The sequence below is a fragment of the Physella acuta genome, unplaced genomic scaffold (assembly GCF_028476545.2).
Source record: "Physella acuta isolate Inbredline_101_S28 unplaced genomic scaffold, ASM2847654v3 ptg001433l, whole genome shotgun sequence".
Classification (NCBI taxonomy): domain Eukaryota; kingdom Metazoa; phylum Mollusca; class Gastropoda; family Physidae; genus Physella; species Physella acuta.
In genome coordinates, this window is record NW_026732948.1 from 312651 (window position 1) to 334259 (window position 21609).

A 21609-nucleotide genomic window follows, 5' to 3' on the forward strand; every position below is an offset into this window, starting at 1 on the left:
TGTGCTGTGTGAGTTGTAGATGGATCTAGCTATTGATGTTATAGTGATGAGGGTGGTGTTATGAAACAGCAACGTTGATTTCTACTTCAGAAACATTTGCATCCTAGGGTAGTTGACTGGCTAAACCAGGCTAGGCTAGCTGACTGTCTGTTACACTGATGTAATGTTGTTCATACACCATGTAAACAATTTCACTTAATTTTTAATCCCCCACCACCCATCATCTTAAAAAAACTGTCTTCCTTCAATGAAACAACTTTACCTCTAAAGGCACCCAGCATGTTTTTCAATATATTTTTTTCTAACAATCAACTGTCACATTTTTTTAACAATCCCATTTCCCCCCCCCCCCCCTATCCCATTACAAAACTCAGACCTAGGCTCATAAGTGTCCAACATTGTGGGTCATAGGTCAACAGCTATTTTTTAAATGTGGTTTCTGTTAGTTTACATTGTAACTACTGTTCACATACATAATTTATTCTTTTGATGTGTAGCTTGTCAACTATTCACATTTGATGTTATTGATACAAGGACATTGTTCACATTTCATTGTATTTATTATATAAAGAAATTTTTCACATTTTATTGTATTGATACAAGGATATTTTCCCCTTCTGATGGTATTGATATAAATTTCCCCCATTTAATTGTATTGATAAAAGGAAATAAAATACCCACTGGAAATTTTTAAAGGCATTGATTTTGTTTAAATATTACGTTAACTCTTATAATCTTGATCCTAACCCACTACCCTGATATGTATTGTACTATTTTTGTTGTTTTCATGCCATCTCTTGTTATTGTAAAAAGTGGGGAAGTCTTTAAATCTTCACCTATGCATTTTCATTTTAAAAATAAGAATATCCAGAGTCACCTTATTAATATCTGAAATCATTCTGAATTACAGCAAATGCAGGATATTAAAGAAAGAAACAATACCACATGTTTATGAGAATTAAAATAACATTTTTAATAAAACACTTCATTTCAACCTCAGAGTCACTCATGTGAAACTACTCCAACTTTGGTACCAAATCACTTGACGTGTTTCATGCAGCCGTGCAAGATTTCTATCCCATGGAGTTCTCTCAGTCTTTCCAGGTGTCTAAAAATACGAGAGAAAAACAATTTCTGTCTAAAAGTGTCAATCAGAAACTGTCCAAAATCTGAAACATTCAAATGGCACCATTTAAACAACTCCTCAGTAGCCACCATTTCACAGCTCACCTGCAATCATTTATCAATTAACCCCCACCTGCCACCATTAATCACCCACCCCTAACCTGCCACCATTAACCCTCCACCTGCCACTATTAACCCCCCACCTACCACCATTAACCCCCCCCCACTGCCACCATTAACCCCACACCTGCCACCATTAACCCCACACCTGCCACCATTAACCCCACAGCTGCCACCATTAACCCCCCACCTGCCACAATTAACCCCTCACCTGCTGTCCCCTGCCACCATTAACCCCCACCTGCCATTATTTAACCCCTCACCTGCCACCATTAACCCCCCCTGCCACCATTAATCCCCCACCTGCCACCATTAACCCCCCCGCCCACCTGCCACCATTAACCCCTCACCTGCCACCATTAATCCCCCACCTGCCACCATTAACCCTCCACCTGCCACCATTAACCCCCCACCTGCCATTATTTAACCCCTCACCTGCCACCATTAACCCCTCACCTGCCACCATTAACCCCTCACCTGCCACCATTAATCCCCCACCTGCCACCATTAACCCCCCACCTGCCACCATTAACCCCTCACCTGCCACCATTAATCCCCCACCTGCCACCATTAACCCCCCCCACCTGCCACCATTAACCCCCCACCTGCCACCATTAACCCTCCCACCTGCCACCATTAACCCCTCACCTGCCACCATTAACCCCCAACCTGCCACCATTAACCCCCCCCCCCAACCTGCCACCATTAACCCCTCACCTGCCGCCATTAACCCCCCACCTGCCACCATTAACCCCAACCTGCCACCATTAACCCCCCCCACCATTAACCCCTCATCTGCTGTATCCTGTCACCATTAACCCCCTCATCTGCTGTACCCTGCCAACATTAACCCCTCACCTGCTGTCCCCCGCCACCATTAACCCCCCCCCCACTGCCACCATTAACCCCACACCTGCCACCATTAACCCCACACCTGCCACCATTAACCCCCCACCTGCCACAATTAACCCCTCACCTGCTGTCCCCTGCCACCATTAACCCCCACCTGCCATTATTTAACCCCTCACCTGCCACCATTAACCCCCCCCCCCCCCGCCACCATTAACCCTTACCTGCCACCATTAATCCCCCACCTGCCACCATTAACCCCCCCCACCTGCCACCATTAACCCCTCACCTGCCACCATTAATCCCCTACCTGCCACCATTAACCCCTCACCTGCCACCATTAACCCCCCACCTGCCATTATTTAACCCCTCACCTGCCACAATTAACCCCCCCTGCCACCATTAACCCCTCACCTGCCACCATTAATCCCCCACCTGCCACCATTAACCCCCCCACCTGCCACAATTAACCCCCAACCTGCCACCATTAACCCCCCCCCCCCCAACCTGCCCCCATTAACCCCTCACCTGCCGCCATTAACCCCCCACCTGCCACCATTAACCCCCAACCTGCCACCATTAACCCCCCCCCCCAACCTGCCGCCATTAACCCCTCACCTGCTGTCCCCTGCCGCCATTAACCCCTCACCTGCTGTCCCCTGCCGCCATTAACCCCTCACCTGCTGTCCCCTGCCGCCATTAACCCCTCACGTGCTGTCCCCTGCCACCATTAACCCCTCACCTGCCACCATTAACCCCTCACCTGCCACCATTAACCCCCCACCTGCCACCATTAACCCCACACCTGCTACCATTAACCCCACACCTGCCACCATTAACCCCACACCTGCCACAATTAACCCCTCACCTGCTGTCCCCTGCCACCATTAACCCCACCTGCCATTATTTAACCCCTCACCTGCCACCATTAACCCCCCCCTGCCACCATTAACCCCTCACCTGCCACCATTAATCCCCCACCTGCCACCATTAACCCCCCCACCTGCCACCATTAACCCCTCACCTGCCACCATTAATCCCCCACCTGCCACCATTAACCCCCACCTGCCACCATTAACCCCCCCCCACCTGCCACCATTAACCCCTCACCTGCCGCCATTAACCCTCCACCTGCCACCATTAACCCCCAACCTGCCACCATTAACCCCCCCCCCCAACCTGCCGCCATTAACCCCTCACCTGCTGTCCCCTGCCGCCATTAACCCCTCACCTGCTGTCCCCTGCCGCCATTAACCCCTCACCTGCCACCATTAACCCCCCACCTGCCACCATTAACCCCACACCTGCTACCATTAACCCCTCACCTGCAGCCATTAACCCCTCACCTGCTGTCCCCTGCCACCATTAACCCCCCCACCTGCCACCATTAACCCCCCACCTGCCACCATTAACCCTCCACCTGCCACCATTAACCCCCCACCTGCCACCATTAACCCTCCACCTGCCACCATTAACCCCTCACCTGCCACCATTAACCCCCCTCCACCTGCCACCATTAACCCCTCACCTGCCACCATTAACCCCTCACCTGCCACCATTAACCCCCAACCTGCCACCATTAACCCCCCCCCCCCCCCCCCCCACCTGCCACCATTAACCCCCCACCTGCCACCATTAACCCCTCACCTGCTGTCCCCTGCCACCATTAACCCCCCACCTGCCACCATTAACCCCTCCCCCACCTGCCACCATTAACCCCTCACCTGCTGTCCCCTGCCACCATTGACCCTCCAACTGCCACCATTAACCCCCCACCTGCCACCATTAACCCCCCACCTGCCACCATTAACCCCTCACCTGCTGTCCCCTGCCACCAGTTTCCCCACCAAGATGGCACAGTTGGCCTGGACACTTAACCCCCCACCTGCCAACATTAACCCCTCACCTGCTGCCATTAACCCCCCCACCTGCCACCATTAACCCCTCACCTGCCGGCATTAACCCCTCACCTGCTGTCCCCTGCCACCAGTTTCCCCACCAAGATGGCACAGTTGGCCTGGACACCTGGCCTCCTGCCATCTCTGGCCAGCACCAGCAGCTTCTGTATGATGTTTGTCTTGGTCAGCTTGGAGCACACTTTTGGTACCTGGCAGAGGTGTGACAGACAGAGGGCAGCGTTTCCAATGACAACCTCATCCTCACCACTCAGCAATGTCAGCAACAGCGACGTACCTGCAGTTCAAACAATCTCTTTCAACTTCTTTCCACAATACTTTTTGTTCTTTCGGTGGGTTTAAAATATTTACAAATATCTGCCAACAACATGGTATCCTACCTTTGTTTTCAGATATTAGTTCCCTTGCTTTTTCATTCTTCTGAGTAAGGGCAGTAATACATTTCAATGCGGGTGAAAAGTACTCACGATCTGGTTTCTACAAAATAAAAAAATCATTAGTTCAACTGTATAGTGCACAAACCTTGCATTTTTTAAGCTAATTAGCTGCCTTCAATAACGAGATCTTGACTAGTTAAGAGTTAACCTGTGTTGCCCTAATTAAATGCAAGACCATAAGAAAGGAAAAAAACCTTCATACAGTCTAAAGACCAAAAATAAAACAAACCTTCATAAAGTCTAAAGACCAAAATTAAAACAACCCTTCATACAGTCTAAAGACCAAAAATAAAACAACCCTTCATACAGTCTAAAGACCAAAAATAAAACAAACCTTCATAAAGTCTAAAGACCAAAATAAAACAAACCTTCATAGGGCCTACAGTCTAAAGACTAAAATAAAACAAACCTTCATACAGTCTAAAGACCAAAATAAAACAAACCTTCATACAGTCTAAAGACCAAAATAAAACAAACCTTCATAAAGTCTAAAGACCAAAATTAAAACAACCCTTCATACAGTCTAAAGACCAAAAATAAAACAACCCTTCATACAGTCTAAAGACCAAAAATAAAACAAACCTTCATACAGTCTAAAGAGAAAACAAACCTTCATACAGTCTAAAGAGAAAACAAACCTTCATACAGTCTAAAGAGAAAACAAACCTTCATACAGTCTAACAAGACAAGAGTTCTGTTTTCCTGACACAGGAAGTTGACAGCCTGCTCACAGTGAGGTAAGATGTTACCCAGGACAGCGAGTGACCGCATCACTGACGCAGGTGACAGGGTGGATGTGATGATGGTCAGGCACGTAGCTGTGAGGTCAGTGTTTAAATAGGTCAAGGACGAGCTGTCCACATTTGTGCTCAGGTTTAACAGGAGACCCAGGAGATACTCAACAGAAGTGACAAACTGTGAGCTTGTGTATGCTGCCTGGAAATACATCCGCAATCATTCTAAATTTCTCTAGTAGGTTTTCTTTCAAGGGTATATCATACAGTGACATATAGGAATATCTATAAGTACTAGAGCTGGTTTCTCTCCCCTCTTCCCCCCCCCCCCAAGCCATAAAAAAATTAAAATCAAAGTCTTTTAGAAAAAAAAAATCTATTTAGCACTCAGAATAGGATATTTAAAAAAAAAAAAAACATTTATGAAAGCAATTTTTGCATTTAAAATACAATAATTGATGAAAGCAATTTTCTTAATGTATAAAATGTGCTTTATTAATTAAACTTTAAAAATTCAGCCCCTTCATAGCACTAGAAAGTGACCACACTGAATGAACAAAATCTACTCAGCCTTCAGAGTATATTTGAGAAACCTTACCAAGAGATTGCCAACAGCTTGCCAGAGACTGGGTCTAGAGGCCATTTTTTTCCTGATAGTTGTGTCCCCTGCCAAGTTGGTAGCAGTGGAGGCTGCCAGACTAGCAACAGAGGGAGTTGTGCTGTTGTTGTTCTGTGGCAATAGTATTGGTGGCATTATTGTGGGATTTATGTGTGGGAGTGTGTGGGGATGTGTGGGCAACAGAGGGAGTCGTGCTGTTGTTGTTCTGTGGCAATAGTATTGGTGGCATTATTGTGGGATTTATGTGTGGGAATGTGTGGGAATGTGTGGGCAACAGAGGGAGTTGTACTGTTGTTGTTCTGTGGCAATAGTATTGGTGGCATTATTGTGGGGTTTATGTGTGGGAGAGTGTGGGAATGTGTGGGGATGTGTGGGAATGTGTGGGCAACAGAGGGAGTCGTGATGTTGTTGTTCTGTGACAATGGTATTGGTGGCATTATTGTGGGGCTTATGTGTGGGAGAGTGTGGGAATGTGGGGATGTGTGGGCAACAGAGGGAGTGGTGCTGTTGTTGTTCTGTGGCAATAGTATTGGTGGCATTATTGTGGGGCTTATGTGTGGGAATGTGTGGGAATGTGTGGGAGTGTGTGGGGATGTGTGGGCAACAGAGGGAGTGGTGCTGTTGTTGTTCTGTGACAATAGTATTGGTGGTATTAATGTGGGGTTTATGTGTGGGAATATTGATGAGCTGTGGGGGTAATTTTGTGAGAATCTGAGATTTGTGAGTCAGTATATGTTGGAATATTGGGAAATGCTTTGACTTGTGATATAAAGTTACATTAATTTAATCTATAAAATATGTCTTGTAATTAAAACATAAACTACAGCTTGTATGTTGTTACCTCTGATATGTTATAAAAATCCTGATATAAAAGACTAAGATAAACAAAAAATTACCAACCAAAAAGTTTTCAAATGCAGGTAGAATTGTATTTTCTATGTTATCGCGAAGAAGAGCCTTTAACCTAGTTAATATTGGAAACAAATTAACATGTATTAAATTTTAATTGCTCCTTATAAACTTGTGTGGTAATCTACTGATTAAACAGACTATTTCAGTAAAATGTTCATTAACTCTCATTTATCAAGGATGCCCTTCATATTAAAAAAAAATGTACAGAGACCTCTAAATCCACAAAATTTTAGTGCATAAAGAAATATATAAAACAATGCTCATCATAATACTATTTATCTTTCTTGCCAATAATTTACAAATATCATCTGAACAATCCCAAGGAATTTAAATAATGTAACTTCACCAAAAAGAATTTTAAAATTTCCTATTTGAATAAAGAGACTTTTAGCTGCACTCACTTTTTCTCTAGTGCTATGTTGTTTAGGAGAGCAGCTGCAATGTTTTCATATGAAGATGTTTTCATCATTAGTGGCAGCAGCGCAGGAACTAGCCTGAAGTTGAATGGTGGTTATACAACATTAGTGGCAGTAGAGCAGGAACTAGCCTGAAGTTGAATGGTGGTTATACAACATGCATTGATAATTTACTGAATACAAGTTTATACCTTTTCAAGGATAGACTTTCATATTTTTTGTAGTGTTAACAACCACAAGAGTATGTGGAGTCAAATTTAAGGGATATAACGCAGGCTGGTCAATGCCCAAACACAGACATAGCTCAATTTTTAAAAAATGGGATGGCGTGGTCATATGGTAGAGCGTTCAACTGCAAACTTGAAAGTCTTGAGTTTGGATCCTTGTCTGTGCTCAAGTAAGTAAGATGTCCTTGAGTTCACGCAGCTTTGATGAATACCTGGCTCATGCTAGGGAAAGTAAAGGCAGCTGGGCATAGTGCTGAACATACTATCCATTCATTGGCAGAGGTAATTGAAATAGGTGAACTCTACTTCACTTGCCACATGTGCCGTAAGGTTTGTCAGGGTGCTTTACTTTTTTTTTAACATGAAAAAATAATTTTGTATAGTTTAGCAAATTGCTTAGACAAGCTTGGTCTGGTAAAAATGTTGAGTGCCTTCAGTTTTCCTGCTACCTGTTGGCAGTGAACTTGCCCACAATGGCAGCTCTCCCAATGCCAGTCAGTGATATTTCATGGAGCAGGTTCAGACAACTTGCTTTTAGAAGTCGTCCATGACCTTTGAACTTGACCTCTAGGATGGCAGTGATTTGGTCTGGGAATTGTGGAAGATTTAGTAGAAGCTGTTGGTTGGTTTCTGGGGAACAAGCAGAATAAAATACATACCTTAGTCAACAAATATAAACATTTAAATATGTTAAAGTAGTATTAAACACCATTTTATAAAAAATTACTAGAAGCAAAACTTAGGTCGAAATCTCTGCTAAATTGTGTACAGTTTTGTTAACATTGCTGGTAATTCTTGAAATGGTGAACCGAATCATTATTTAAGTCATAAAAAACATGTGCAAAGAAAATACCTAAGTTCGCCAGACTTTTCATGTTTTTAAACCAGTTCTTTCCCATTGAGAAATAAAATATTGTTAAAAAGTTATGCACATAGAGTAGTTGTCTACGTCATTCATAAAATTTTACATTGGTGCTGCAACATGTATTCTATGAATTGTTAAATAATATAACAAATATTAAATCTGCCAAATTGACTTCAAATGTCGTACTATGCTGACAACATGAAGAAACTTTCCTACCATTGTTTTTACAGGCAGCAGTCAGCATCTCTAAGGCTGCTGTGATCAGGTCTCTGTCAGCCATGGACAAACTCTGGAGGCTTGAGCATAAAGTCCTGCGACACACAGACAATTAAGATAATCTTTGATTAACGTAATGTTCATTGACACACAGACAATTAAGATAATCTTTTATTAAAGTCCTGCTCATTGACACAAAAAATTTAAACCATTTAAGGTTATTTAATGTAGGAGTGTGGTCTGGTAAGACAGCGCACAACTGCCAACCCTAACTTCCAGTTGGGCAGATGAGGTTCATGAGCTAGGGACAGCAACCAATCTAGGCGAGAAAACTCTAAAAATCAAACAACAACTGCCTTAATTTTCTAAACATTAGGAGTGGAGCTCCATAGATGATTGACACAAAACACATGCTTGTATTATCTGATTCTACTGCTCTATTTGAATGTGCTAAACATTAGGAGTAAAGCTCCATAGATGATTGACACAAAACACATGATTGTATTATCTGATTCTACTGCTTTACTTAAATGTGCTAAACATTAGGAGTAAAGCTCCATAGATGATTGACACAAAACACATGATTTTATTACCTAATTCTACTGCTCTATTTGAATGTGTTTAAAAAAAACTGAGTACCTGTACAGGAGGGGATGCTCAACTGGCAGTTGTAGGCCATTGTGGGTACGAAACAAAGTCTGAGCATCAACTAGACAAAAAAATAGTTGTTGTGAGCATCAACTAGACAAAAAAATAGTTGTTGTGAGCATCAACTAGACAAAAAAATAGTTGTTGTGAGCATCAACTAGACAAAAAAATAGTTGTTGTGAGCATCAACTAGACAAAAAAATAGTTGTTGTGAGCGTCAACTAGACAAGAAATAGTTTTTATTCAGACAAATTCATTGGGAAAATCAAAATACTAGACAGTAGTAAAAATTACCATATACATCTATAGGCCTAGGTAATATAAGGCTTAAGATGTAGCAATATATTGCTACTTATACATGTCAATTTAAGGCTTAAGATGCAGCATTATATTGCCATTTATACAGTAATTTTAAGGCTTAAGATGCATCAATATATTACCACTTACTGTCAACAAGAAGATGGGAAATCACTCTAAATCCTCCTGAGTAATACAAGGGAAGTTGGTCTTTTTTGTTCACGCTGGCCAAAAGGTCAACAATATTTTTGGCTGTATCATTGCCTTCCTCAAACAATTTGGCTGCCTTAGCCTCGTGAGAACTGGCTTCCTCTGTTCTATTCACGTTAGCTAGATATTCTACATTGAAAACAATGTTCAGAATTAATATAAACAATCAATACATAGGTTCCCGTTACAAGGAAAAACAGCTTTGAAAGGCATGGTAAAAAATAAAGAGTAACATTATGTAGTTGGCAAGTGTTTTAGCCTACATAGATCTACGTACCATTGACCATAGTCTCCTTCTGTTTATCAAATGTTAAAATTTGTTTATAACTTTCTCTGGCCTTGTCGTAATCTTTGAGTGCCAGATAGGCATGTCCTTGGTGAACATATGCTTTTAAACAATTTGGCCATAACTGAAAAAATTTAAAATAAAGAAACAAAAAAAAAGTGTTGATTATTAATACTAATAGTTTCGCTGTCTGTCTATCTATCTATCTATCTATCTGACAAGAACGCTGTAGAGAAAACACAAGCAAAATAAAAACATGCACAGTAATTCGAAAAACGAAGTATGACGCGGTCACATTTATTAGAGTAGAAAATAATCTCCAGCCGGAGAGTGCACACAGTAATATGACGTCATTGATTCATTGTTGTTTGTTGTTTTATATAAACACTGTACGCCTTGTCTATAATAATAGTTTCGCTGTCTCTCTATCTATCTATCTATCTGTCTGACAAGAACGCTCTAGAGAAAAGACAAGCAATTTAAAAACATGCACAGTAATTCGAAAAACGAAGTATGACGTCGACACATTTAGCACAGAGTAGAAAATAATCTCAAACCCAGAGAGTGCTCACAGTTATATGACGTCATTGATTTTCGCGTTAACATTGAATAAAAAGGAAATGTTGTCTAATCTTAATGGTTTGCGTGAAGAGTTTCTTGCATACAATTCTTCGGGTAGGGGCGAAGCCCCACCCCCCGCGTAAGAACGTCTGAGCCCCCCCCCCTCCCCAACTCAAAAGAAATTTCTTCATCGATACTCTATAATAAAATTACCGCCTAATTAATGTGTCTAATCTAAAAAGTGGTTTTCTTGCAATTTCTTTAATGCAATTCTTCGGGTAGTGGCTAAGCGCGACACCAGTGTTTCTTTCAGACTTTTTCCTCCCCGGAGAGGGGTGGGGGTAATTGAAATTTTCGAGGGCGGGGTTAGAATTTACGGGGAGGGGGGGCGGACACTGGAAAAAGTATATAATTATATTTCGTTGAATGGGACGGTAGACATGTTTTTTTTTGGGAGTGGGGGTGGGGGGGGGGGGGGTGGGGGGGGGAGGTGTGAGTGGGGGGTGGGGGGGCGGTGGTTTCCTCATCGATACTCTATAATAAAATTACCGCCTAATTAATGTGTCTAATCTAAAAAGTGGTTTTCTCGCAATTTCTTTAATGCAATTCTTCGCGTAGTGGCTAAGCGCGACACCAGTGTTTCTTTCAGACTTTTTCCTCCCCGGAGAGCGGTGGGGGTACTTGAAATTTTCGGGGGCGGGGGTAAAATTTTCGGGGAGGGGGCGGACACTGGAAAAAGTATATAATTATATTTCGTTGAATGGGACGGTAGACATGTTTTTTGGGGGGTGGGGGTGGGGTGGGGGTGGGTGGCGGTGGGTGGGGTGGGGGGGGGGGCTGGTGTGTGGGGTGGGTGTGGGGTGGGGGGTGGGGGGGGTGGTGTGTGTGTGTGGGGGGGGTGGGTTGGTTTTAGTTTAGAGAAAAGAGACAGCACTATCAACCTAGCGCCCGGTGTATCCTTCCTCAACGGGCCATTTTTCTCGTTATTAATGTCAACTGAATGTAAACAAGGAGTCATTAACTCATAAGATACTTTTAATTTTAAAACTAAATTCAGAAATTTGTTCATGATAGTTATTTATATAATTTTCAATAACTCAATGGATATATATGACTTTAAACTAGAGGTAAAAACCAATAAGACTGAACTCATGGTAAAACCTCATGACTCTACTTTACCTGCCCATCTGCCAGTTAGTTTTCTTAACTCATGCAGTTTACATGTTGTAATAAATATCACACAAGATATTTTGATAAAGAGAAACTGTATCAGATTTACCCTTAGTGCTAAATCACAATCCTTCAATGCCTCCGTGAACATGCCTAATTTGATTCTTGCTTGAGCTCGGTTGGTATACAGCACGGAGCTGTCACGGACCTCACTGATTGCCTGACAGAGACAAGACTTTAATTATGACAGTGACAAAACTTAAACTATGACAAGAGACAAGACTTTAATTATGACAGTGACAAAACTTAAACTATGACAAGAGACAAGACTTTAATTATGACAGTGACAAAACTTAAACTATGACAAGAGACAAGACTTTAATTATGACAGTGACAAAACTTAAACTATGACAGAGACAAGATTTTAATTATGACAGTGACAGAGTACCCTGCTGTTAATATAAAACTAATGCTGAGATTATTTTTCCTAGGACAGAGGTAAGCAACCTTTCTAAGTCAAAGAGCCATTTTATACATTAATTATGCAAAAGTTTCTGTTTGAATTTTACTTTACTTTGTTAAATGTACATTTTTTTCTAATATAACATTTTTTAAAACTAAGCCACCTCATGTCATTGAGAGCTGTGGCTTGCCATAGAATGGCATGGTCTGGCATTAGAGCACAGGAATGCTGGCCCAAAAGTCTTGAGTGTGGATCCTATGTATCCAGTCTGTAGGGAGTCCCTGAGTCTACGTAGGTTAGGGGAAGTAAAGGTAGTTGGGCTTAGTCCTTACCACACTATCCCTCTATAAGCCAAGGTCACAGAACTCTACTTCATCTGCTCCAAAAGTGTAACTAACTTAGTTGCCTAAATCTAATCTTCTTTTAATTAACTTTCTTCAAGCCTTAACATTGACATTATGCAAGACAAATATTCAAACCTCATCATAAAATCGAAGTGCTTCTTTGTAATTTCCTTGTTTAAATTCTGTATTCCCTTGATCTTTCAGCTTATTGGCTATCTTTTCTCTTTCTTTTTTTCTTTCTGACCTTTCTTTGGCATCTGCTTCCATTGCTGCCATAAAGGCTTCTACATAAAAAAAAGGGGATGCCACTAAATGGAGTATGTGATCATGACATATGATTGTTTTATATTAGCTGTGTTTTGATGTGAACACAAAATGGGTGACACTAAATGTGTTCATAACATATGATTGTTTATATTAGCTGTGTTTTGATCTGAACGCAAAACTCAGATAATTACTTTGATCCATATTTTCTGTTAAAACTGGTCCTGATGGTGGTGACATCTGTTTATCATTTTTGTAAGCATCTTTATTGATTGAGGTCTTATTGAAACCTTGGAACAAAAACAATTATACTATACTTATGATTTTCAAATAACTTTATAAAAAAAAACAACAGAAAATAATAAAGCAATTAATATGATTGTAACATACAACAAAGATAACAACATGCTTAATTTTATATACATGTTTTCCCATATATATTTACATATATTAAAAAAAACAACTAATCAGTGAAAATAATAGTAGTAAGTATACAATGCAAAAATAAGGAATAATAATATATTCTAAATAAGGATAAAACTCTAGTTCAAAACATTTATTGCAAAAAATAGTTAGTAATTATATCCCATTATTTTTGCCCCTCTGGTACATCCAAAAAGATATTGTATGTAAGATCTAGATAAAAAAAAATGTGGTAGTGACTTCTGAAAAACTACTCAAGGACAATTTTAATGGCCACTTTATCCCTCTGGTATTATATATATAGATCTATATAAGCAACAAAAAAGAAAATGTGATTCTACCTGTTTTAGTTTTGGGTAAGGTTTTATCTTCTTCATCATTATCTTCATACTCCAGCTTTTTCTTTTCTGATATCTTAGCAATCATTTCATCTGCTTTTGACATGTACAGCTCTCTCTTTTGATCATCTTCAGAGTTAAGGCCTTTAATAACTGTTTCTTTTTTTAGAAAGGAAAAAAAAATGTATGCACACTTACAATTTATTTCTAATCTTAACAAAAAAATTGTTTTTTTAAGATTAATATTTATGTAGGCCTAGGCCGGAAGATACTGCAAACTTCTTACTTAAAGTATTTCTTTATAAGCAAATTATAAATTGATTCTCTTGCTTGGGCATAGTGGACTAATCATTGCCATCATCAGCCGAATTATAGTATTAATCCTGTTAATTATTGTATTAATCCTGCTAGCAATGATAGCTTTGAAGTAGGCCCTACTAAAGCTTTCATCTATGAACTTTGTATATTGCAGTAGGAGTAAGTAGTTAGATCGGTAATCTCACAATAGTATAGCATCGGTTATTATTCAGGAATGGTATAAAGTATAACAGTAAAAAACAGTAAAACAGTAATGTAGTCTGTCATACCATTCTCACTTCTGGAATCCACAGGATGTACTGTAAACCATATTTTATTTGATGCCATATTAAAGCTTACAATTTGGATAGATTGATTTTAGTTGCATTCTAAATACCGTTTTGCTAATCATTTTGTACTAATAATTATTTTTAAGAGTATTACTCCACTTCTATACTTCTAACTTCTATCTAAACATTTGACAAATGATTTGTAATTGATACTAATTTTGGTAATCTATCGCTTTGGGTACGTAAAATCGCCCGCGGCTATTAATGTACGAAAACGTTACCTCATTGTCAAGGCTGTAATAGAAGTATATTGTGATATGTTTGTGTCAAATATTATAGATAAATGAATAATAAACCTAAATCAATGGCTAAATATATTAATATAGGCCAGAAATTAACTTTAAACATCAGTGTCTGCAAGCAAGATTTGCTATATAAACAGCAGCCATTTGTAAAATAGAGTGACTTCCGCCTGAATCTCGCGCTATAAGTCTATAAAAATAAAACTTTAACAAGATGGCTGCTATAGTAAATGAGCATGGTTGCATCTGTTGGAAACATCGCTGGTGTTCATTTATTACTGAAAAGTTTTAATTCAATTGTTTAAAAACAGGTACATAAATGAAACAAGGAAACATTTTTGTATTTTTCAAAACATAAATCCTCCTCAAAATGTGAAATAATTATTAAAATGTAAGGAGTCACCTGTTTTTCACATTACTAGTCGCGGGCGATTTTACGTACCCAAAACGATAGATTACCCTAATTTTAAGTAATACTAATTGAATTGTTCCAGCCCTTTTTTACTATTTTTAATAGGTAGATCAAATAATTTTATTTTTACTAGGCTAGATCAAGATCTAACTGTTACAAATGAAGAATTTAGATCTAAGTAAAATAAAATAAATACCTATTTCATCAACCTTCGAAAGAAAACTTGTAATTTCGCTCTCGGATGGCATATTTGGTAAATTTACCTTTGGTACTCCTGCCATGTTGATTACATTGGTTACTTAAGGGACTAAACATTGCAAAAATTCTAAAGATTTATAACTTTACAATATTTACATCAAAGTTTTATGAATTTAAAAAACATAATTTATTTTACTTGAATAACTAATGATAAATAACATGCATACATTGATTTTTTATTTAATAAATAAAATAATCGAAAAATATTTGTCACAATTTAACTTAATGGCTCCCTTCACCGGATATAGATCTAGATTCATAACTTGCGCAAAGAAAACATTCCAGTCAACATTTAACAAGACAGAGTTTAAAAACTGGTATAAATTTACTTATTGAGTAATAAGGCTTAAAAGGACGAGATCTAGATCTCTAATTAATGTTTGTTCTTTAGTAGACCTAGATCTATACTTAAAAAATTAACTAAGTGATTTGGTTTGGATATGTAAGCCTAAAAACTAAAGTTAAAATTAAAACTTCCTTAAGTTCTTTTCCAACCCGACCGGGCATTGATTGGGACCCCAAATGTCCCATCTCAAAAAATGTCAAAATGAATCAATAAATAAATAGATCTAGTCCGTACTCTCGCCATTATTCGAAAAGCTCATTAAATATTTAAAAAATTAAGTACGATGTTATTAATAAAAGTAATAGGCCTACATGATATTACATAATCCTAATCTTAGTAATCGAATGGACACAAGCGAGAAAAGTCTCAAAGGTATTTGAGAGGTGTATAAATTAATTTAAAATTCTTGCACGGCGTAGTTACAATTAATATGGTTATAAAATCCTGTCTGTCTGGTTTTTTTCGGACTTTACTAAAGATTGGACGTATTTGATGTTTTTAATATTTTCGGTAACTAAATAAAAATTTAAAAAAAAGCAAAAACAATTTGGTTTTCACGTGTAATGGCGACATAAACAATGGCATCCTGCTATTGGATAGGCCGACAAAAATTTTATTGTACACATTGTAAGCTAAAAATAGAAAACTAGGTCATGGGGTTTTTAATTTGCATTGTTATTTAAAAACTTGATCTGCAAAGTTTTGTAAACAAATAGTTATCGATCACTAAGTTACTGTACAGCCAATCAATATTTGTCTTACGAAAGTGAAACATCCGGTTATAACTTAGGCTTGATGAAAATAAATAGAAATGTAGCCTTAAACTCAACAAATTATTTTCTAGTTCTCTGGATTTGCAACTTTTATAGCATTTATTCTAAAAATATAAAATTTCTAAATTAATTTTAGGCTTAAGTTTTTATTTTTTATTTTTTTTTACGGTCTAAATCTAAAAAGCACGTTTTTATTCCATGACAACAACACTATGGAAGGAATCTCGTCAACTCGCTTGTCTCCATTGAATTGTCTGTACTCTAATTTGATGTTTTTGGCACAGTTTTTGGTATTTTCCGTAACCAAGCAAAATTTAAAAAAAAAGGGTTAGGGCGGTTACTGGCGGTTAGGGTATATAGTTTACCACAAAAGTGAAACTTCAGGTTATAACTTAGGCTTGATGAAAATAAATAGAAATGTAGCCTTAAACTAAAAAAGTTATTTTAAAGTTTTCTGGATTAGCCACTTCTATTGTATTGGTTCATTGAGCTGGTTGTTTAAAAAAATTACTTATTAGGCCTACAACTTTCAGAAAAAAATAAATACAATTTTACTACTACTTTTTACCATTTCAGTAGATTCTAATATCTAACTATACGATTATAAATTATAAGCCTAGTATTAGAATTAGCATAGACATTAAAATCTATCTAGGCCTATAGTATAGTATGTAATATAAAAAATTGTAGGCCTATTGATAATAATATGTTTAAAAATGTCCTGTATTTTAAAACTCACTACTTTAACGATTGTTACTTGTTCACATCTGGAGCAGTATTTGTCAGATCAAATCCATTGTTGCCATGTCTGAGGACAAGAGAAGGGGAGGAGGTGACGAGGTGGAGGATGGTGGCCCAGGTTTAATATACATGCCTTTTGTTATTATGGAAGAACTGCTAGAAAAACTTCGACTTCTTGACTATGAAAAAGATTTCTCAAAGAAAATGAATCTCAAACCTATAACAAGGTATTTTATTTATGATTTGTACTAGAACATTGTTGTTTTTAGTCATTTATTCAGACAGTTATGAGTGTGGTTTCTTCTTGTTTTTTTTCCAGACATTACTTTGCTATCCAGACAAATCCTGGTGAACAGTTCTACATGTTTACATCACTAGCTGCGTGGCTGTTGAACAAAGCAGGGCGACCTTTTGATCAGCCTCAGGAGGTTTGTTGTTTATCAACTATTTTATTTGTTACTTAAGCAAAAAATAATTTTTGGCAATAATGTCAATTTTAGATGTCACCAATTTTTTATTTTTGGCAAATTTACTGTAATTAACTTAAAATAAATTTTCTCATTATACATTACATTATTTTACACATGCTATTTTTATTTTAAATGATACCAAATTTTTCTTTTATTATTGTTTATTATTCATTTATTTGTTTGTTAAATTTTTTTCCCTAACAGTATGATGACCCAAATGCAACAATTTCCAGTATATTGGATGAACTTAGGAAATATGTAAGAGATTCCATTTATTTTAGAACATGAAACTTGGCAGAATAAAGCACTGAAAATGTTAAATGTTCTCTATATTTGAAGCTGATTTTCTTTTTTTAACTTAGGGGCACACAGTAGATTTTCCACCCTCCAAATTAAAGCAAGGCTGGGGTGAACATTGCATCTACATATTGGACAGACTAGCAGATGAGGCCCTCAAGAGTACAAACTTTGTGTGGAAGAGGTGAGTTGGTTGGTTTGTACATAATGTGGATACAAAGTGTACAAACTTTGTGTGGAAGAGGTGAGTTGGTTGGTTTGTACATAATGTGGATACAAAGTGTACAAACTTTGTGTGGAAGAGGTGAGTTGGTTGGTTTGTAAATAATGTGGATACAAAGTGTACAAACTTTGTGTGGAAGAGGTGAGTTGGTTGGTTTGTACATAATGTGGATACAAAGTGTACAAACTTTGTCTGGAAGAGGTGAGTTTGTTGGTTTGTACATAATGTGGATACAAAGTGTACAAACTTTGTGTGGAAGAGGTGAGTTTGTTGGTTTGTACATAATGTGGATACAAAGTGTACAAACTTTGTGTGGAAGAGGTGAGTTGGTTGGTTTGTACATAATGTGGACACAACGTGTACAAACTTTGTGTGGAAGAGGTGAGTTGGTTGGTTTGTACATAATGTGGATACAAAGTGTACAAATTTGTGTGGAAGAGGTGAGTTGGTTTGTACATAATGTGGACACAAAGTGTACAAACTTTGTGTGGAAGAGGTGAGTTGGTTGGTTTGTACATAATGTGGATACAAAGTGTACAAACTTTGTGTGGAAGAGGTGAGTTGGTTGGTTTGTACATAATGTGGATACAAAGTGTACAAACTGTGTGGAAGAGGTGAGTTGGTTGGTTTGTACATAATGTGGATGCAAAGTGTACAAACTTTGTGTGGCAGAGGTGAGTTTGTTGGTTTGTACATAATGTGGATACAAAATATTTCTACTTTGTACTTTCATTTACATTTAAAAGACATAAAAAAATTACAACAAAAATATATTTCATAGACCAACATACCCTGAAGAGGAAACAGAAGAAGAAAACATAGTAGAGGATGATTCTGAATTAAATCTCAATGAAATTGAAAAGTCTATGGTTCTTGGAGTAAGTTTGAGCATTCATTTTCTTCTTGTTTTTATCAACATTTCACCTGTTGGAGCTTGAACTTTTCTTTTAACCCTTGCATCAAGTTCAGACATTTTTATTTCATTTTCAGAGTTCTGATGTTGAGGAGGCAGACGAAGACGAACCACTCTTAGATCTTGAGGGCATGAAAATGTTGAATCAGAATAAAGTTAGTTACTGTAGCAGCATTTTATCTTTGTCATTCACATTAATTTCAAATTACCCACTTATGCTTTATGTTATTGTGTACCAGATCTGTGGTATGTTATGCTATGGGTACGCTATGCCCAGCTATCTCACTTTCTTTATCACAATGGCTATCTGCACTTGTGTGGTGCTCCTGGCCCTAAACTCATGTCTTTTGTTTTGTCAGCAAACTTTTGAGTCAAGTAAACCGGAGGAGATTCTGGAATCTACTACAGATGCAGCAGACTGGAAACTAGAAGTAGAGAGAGTTATGCCACAGCTCAAAGTCACCATAAGGACAGACAACAAGGTACTCAAATGTTTACATTGGTTGTTGTAATGAAAGTCATTGATCTCATGTTTTATTATTGCCATTGTTTGGTCATTGATCTGATGCTGGCAGGGTGTCATAGATCTTTGGGGCAGTATTAACTCAGTCTCCCTTCATCTTTACCACTTAACCTCATCAGTGTATGGTCTAGGGCAGTATTAACTCAGTCTCCCTTCATCTCTCACTGAACCTCATCAGTGTATGGTCTAGGGCAGTATTAACTCAGTCTCCCTTCATCTCTCACTGAACCTCATCAGTGTATGGTCTAGGGTAGTATTAACTCAGTCTCCCTTCATCTCTCACTGAACCTCATCAGTGTATGGTCTAGGGCAGTATTAACTCAGTCTCCCTACATCTCTCACTGAACCTCATCAGTGTATGGTGTAGGGCAGTATTAACTAGTCTCCCTTCATCTCTCACTGAACCTCATCAGTGTATGGTCTAGGGCAGTATTAACTCAGTCTCCCTTCATCTCTCACTGAACCTCATCAGTGTATGGTCTAGGGCAGTATTAACTCAGTCTCCCTTCATCTCTCACTGAACCTCATCAGTGTATGGTGTAGGGCAGTATTAACTAGTCTCCCTTCATCTCTCACTGAACCTCATCAGTGTATGGTCTAGGGCAGTATTAACTCAGTCTCCCTTCATCTCTCACTGAACCTCATCAGTGTATGGTCTAGGGCAGTATTAACTCAGTCTCCCTTCATCTCTCACTGAACCTCATCAGTGTATGGTGTAGGGCAGTATTAACCCAGTCTCCCTTCATCTCTACTGAACCTCATCAGTGTGTGGTCTGACAGAATGTTTGATGCAATGTCTGCAGGACTGGCGTGTGCACTTGGAACAAATGCACCAGCACCATGACGGCATCAAGTCCTCACTGAATGAGAGCAAAGTCCACCTGGACAAGCTGCAGGAGGAGATCTCCAAGACTCTGGAGAAGATCAGCAGCAGAGAGAAGTACATCAACTCCCAGCTGGAGCACCTGCTGGTGGACTTCAGGCAAGCCCAGGACGCTCTAGCTGAGACCAAGGAGAAGTACAGGCAGGCCAGCGGTGGGGTTACAGAGAGGTCAAGGACACTGGCTGAGGTAAAATGTTTAGGACCTGATACATTTTAAAGATCTGACTCTTATTAAGTTCAGTTAAAAACATTACACTGTTAAACAATTTTATAGTTTAACCCATACTTTGTTAAGAAATTTTAACATCTGAATATAGCAGCTATAAAAATGTAAGATATTTTGACTATAGGTGATTACTTTTAAGACATCAAAAAGATATTTTTCAGCATAGAAGATGTATGATCTCTGACTGTTTATTATTGTACTTTAGATCACAGAGGAACTGGAGAAAATCAAACAGGAAATGGATGAGAAAGGAACCAGCATGACAGATGGATGTAAGATTTACTTGGTTTAGTAGCTAGATATTTTTTCACAATTATTACATCATGTACAATTTTATTAACTCTCAACAGAATATTAATGTTTATTAACAGTTCAGAAATGTTTAACCAGTAATTTTCTATCCTACACAGCTATCCTGGCCAAGATCAAGCAGGCTATACTGACCATTAAAAAGGAATGTACACAGATGGACATCAGGGCTGGGGTTGTTGAGCACATTCTCCTGCAGGCCAAGCTAAAAGACAAAACTTTACAGAACAAACAGATCCACTCTAGTGGGGCCACTGAAGGCTTCATCATTTAACCTTCACCACTCAAACCTTAAATGACTGCACCAAGTGACTTCAACATTGACTTCTTTAAAACTTGAGTGTGAAGATATTGAACAAGTGATCTGCACACCCTTAGTTGCATGGGTCATCCACATGGGGTGGGCTTTTAGTGGATATCATTAGGGTATGACCCATGTGGATATCATTAAGGGATGACCCATTATATGTTTGTTCTACGGATATAAAAAGATTTAAAATTTTAAAAATGCTGATTCAATCTAAGAAATATATGATTAGTAATAATTGTTTAGGTGATAACTATTGTGTTGGGAAAGGCCAGTGGCTGGCTTGCTTTGACTCAACTGCCCAGAATGATCTTTAAAAATTGGATGCTTGCAATGTACATAGTTTTTAAGTTTTAAGTCACCAATTTCTGTGATAATTTGTTTTTTCTAATGGTCACTTCCAGTAGGGGGTGACCTGGATAAACTTGTCAATTCATTTGCATTTTTTTTTGTCTTTGGCCAGATGATCTATATGAAGTTTTGTATTTACAAGTCTTTTATAATCAAAAGTACAAAACGTTTCGTTCTGTAGTTTAAAAAAATTTATGTATGTAATATAAAATGCATTCTGTGATATCTATAGTTCAATAAAATTTATT

General features: G+C 38.5%; 2 protein-coding genes across 2 annotated transcripts; one reads left to right on the top strand and one right to left on the bottom strand.

Moving 5' to 3' along the window:
* Window positions 1–964: 964 nt before the first annotated feature.
* On the bottom strand, window positions 965–15036 carry LOC131927706 (tetratricopeptide repeat protein 12). The gene is made up of 17 exons (XM_059283473.1): window positions 14938–15036; window positions 13444–13599; window positions 12874–12969; window positions 12551–12699; window positions 11718–11828; window positions 9869–10001; window positions 9532–9720; window positions 9076–9145; window positions 8437–8531; window positions 7805–7985; window positions 7114–7206; window positions 6701–6764; window positions 5780–5911; window positions 5114–5383; window positions 4391–4487; window positions 4065–4287; window positions 965–1108 (listed from the first exon to the last, which is right to left on the bottom strand). Exons 1-17 carry the CDS (start codon window positions 15020–15022, stop codon window positions 1039–1041), a joined length of 2214 nt encoding a protein of 737 aa, XP_059139456.1. The 5' UTR covers window positions 15023–15036; the 3' UTR covers window positions 965–1038.
* A 218-nt stretch (window positions 15037–15254) lies between these two features.
* LOC131927719 (intraflagellar transport protein 57 homolog) lies at window positions 15255–21609 on the top strand. The gene is made up of 11 exons (XM_059283496.1): window positions 15255–15316; window positions 16895–17086; window positions 17179–17287; window positions 17534–17587; window positions 17692–17810; window positions 18631–18727; window positions 18840–18917; window positions 19122–19244; window positions 20089–20355; window positions 20600–20666; window positions 20805–21609. The coding sequence occupies exons 2-11, from the start codon at window positions 16923–16925 to the stop codon at window positions 20975–20977; spliced, it is 1251 nt and encodes a 416-aa protein (XP_059139479.1). The 5' UTR covers window positions 15255–15316; window positions 16895–16922; the 3' UTR covers window positions 20978–21609.

Bases quoted from the DNA above. Each gene is read 5' to 3' on its own strand.
- LOC131927719 (XM_059283496.1), top strand. From the start codon at position 16,923: ATGTCTGAGGACAAGAGAAGGGGAGGAGGTGACGAGGTGGAGGATGGT. The intron at 17,811-18,630 runs GTGAGTTGGTTG...TATATTTCATAG, and splicing joins ACAAACTTTGTGTGGAAGAG to ACCAACATACCCTGAAGAGG. The intron at 20,356-20,599 runs GTAAAATGTTTA...ATTGTACTTTAG, and splicing joins GGTCAAGGACACTGGCTGAG to ATCACAGAGGAACTGGAGAA.
- LOC131927706 (XM_059283473.1), bottom strand. From the start codon at position 15,022: ATGGCAGGAGTACCAAAGGTAAATTTACCAAATATGCCATCCGAGAGC. The intron at 7,986-8,436 runs GTAGGAAAGTTT...CTTGTTCCCCAG, and splicing joins TGCTGCCTGTAAAAACAATG to AAACCAACCAACAGCTTCTA. The intron at 5,384-5,779 runs GTAAGGTTTCTC...ATGTATTTCCAG, and splicing joins AAGCTGTTGGCAATCTCTTG to GCAGCATACACAAGCTCACA.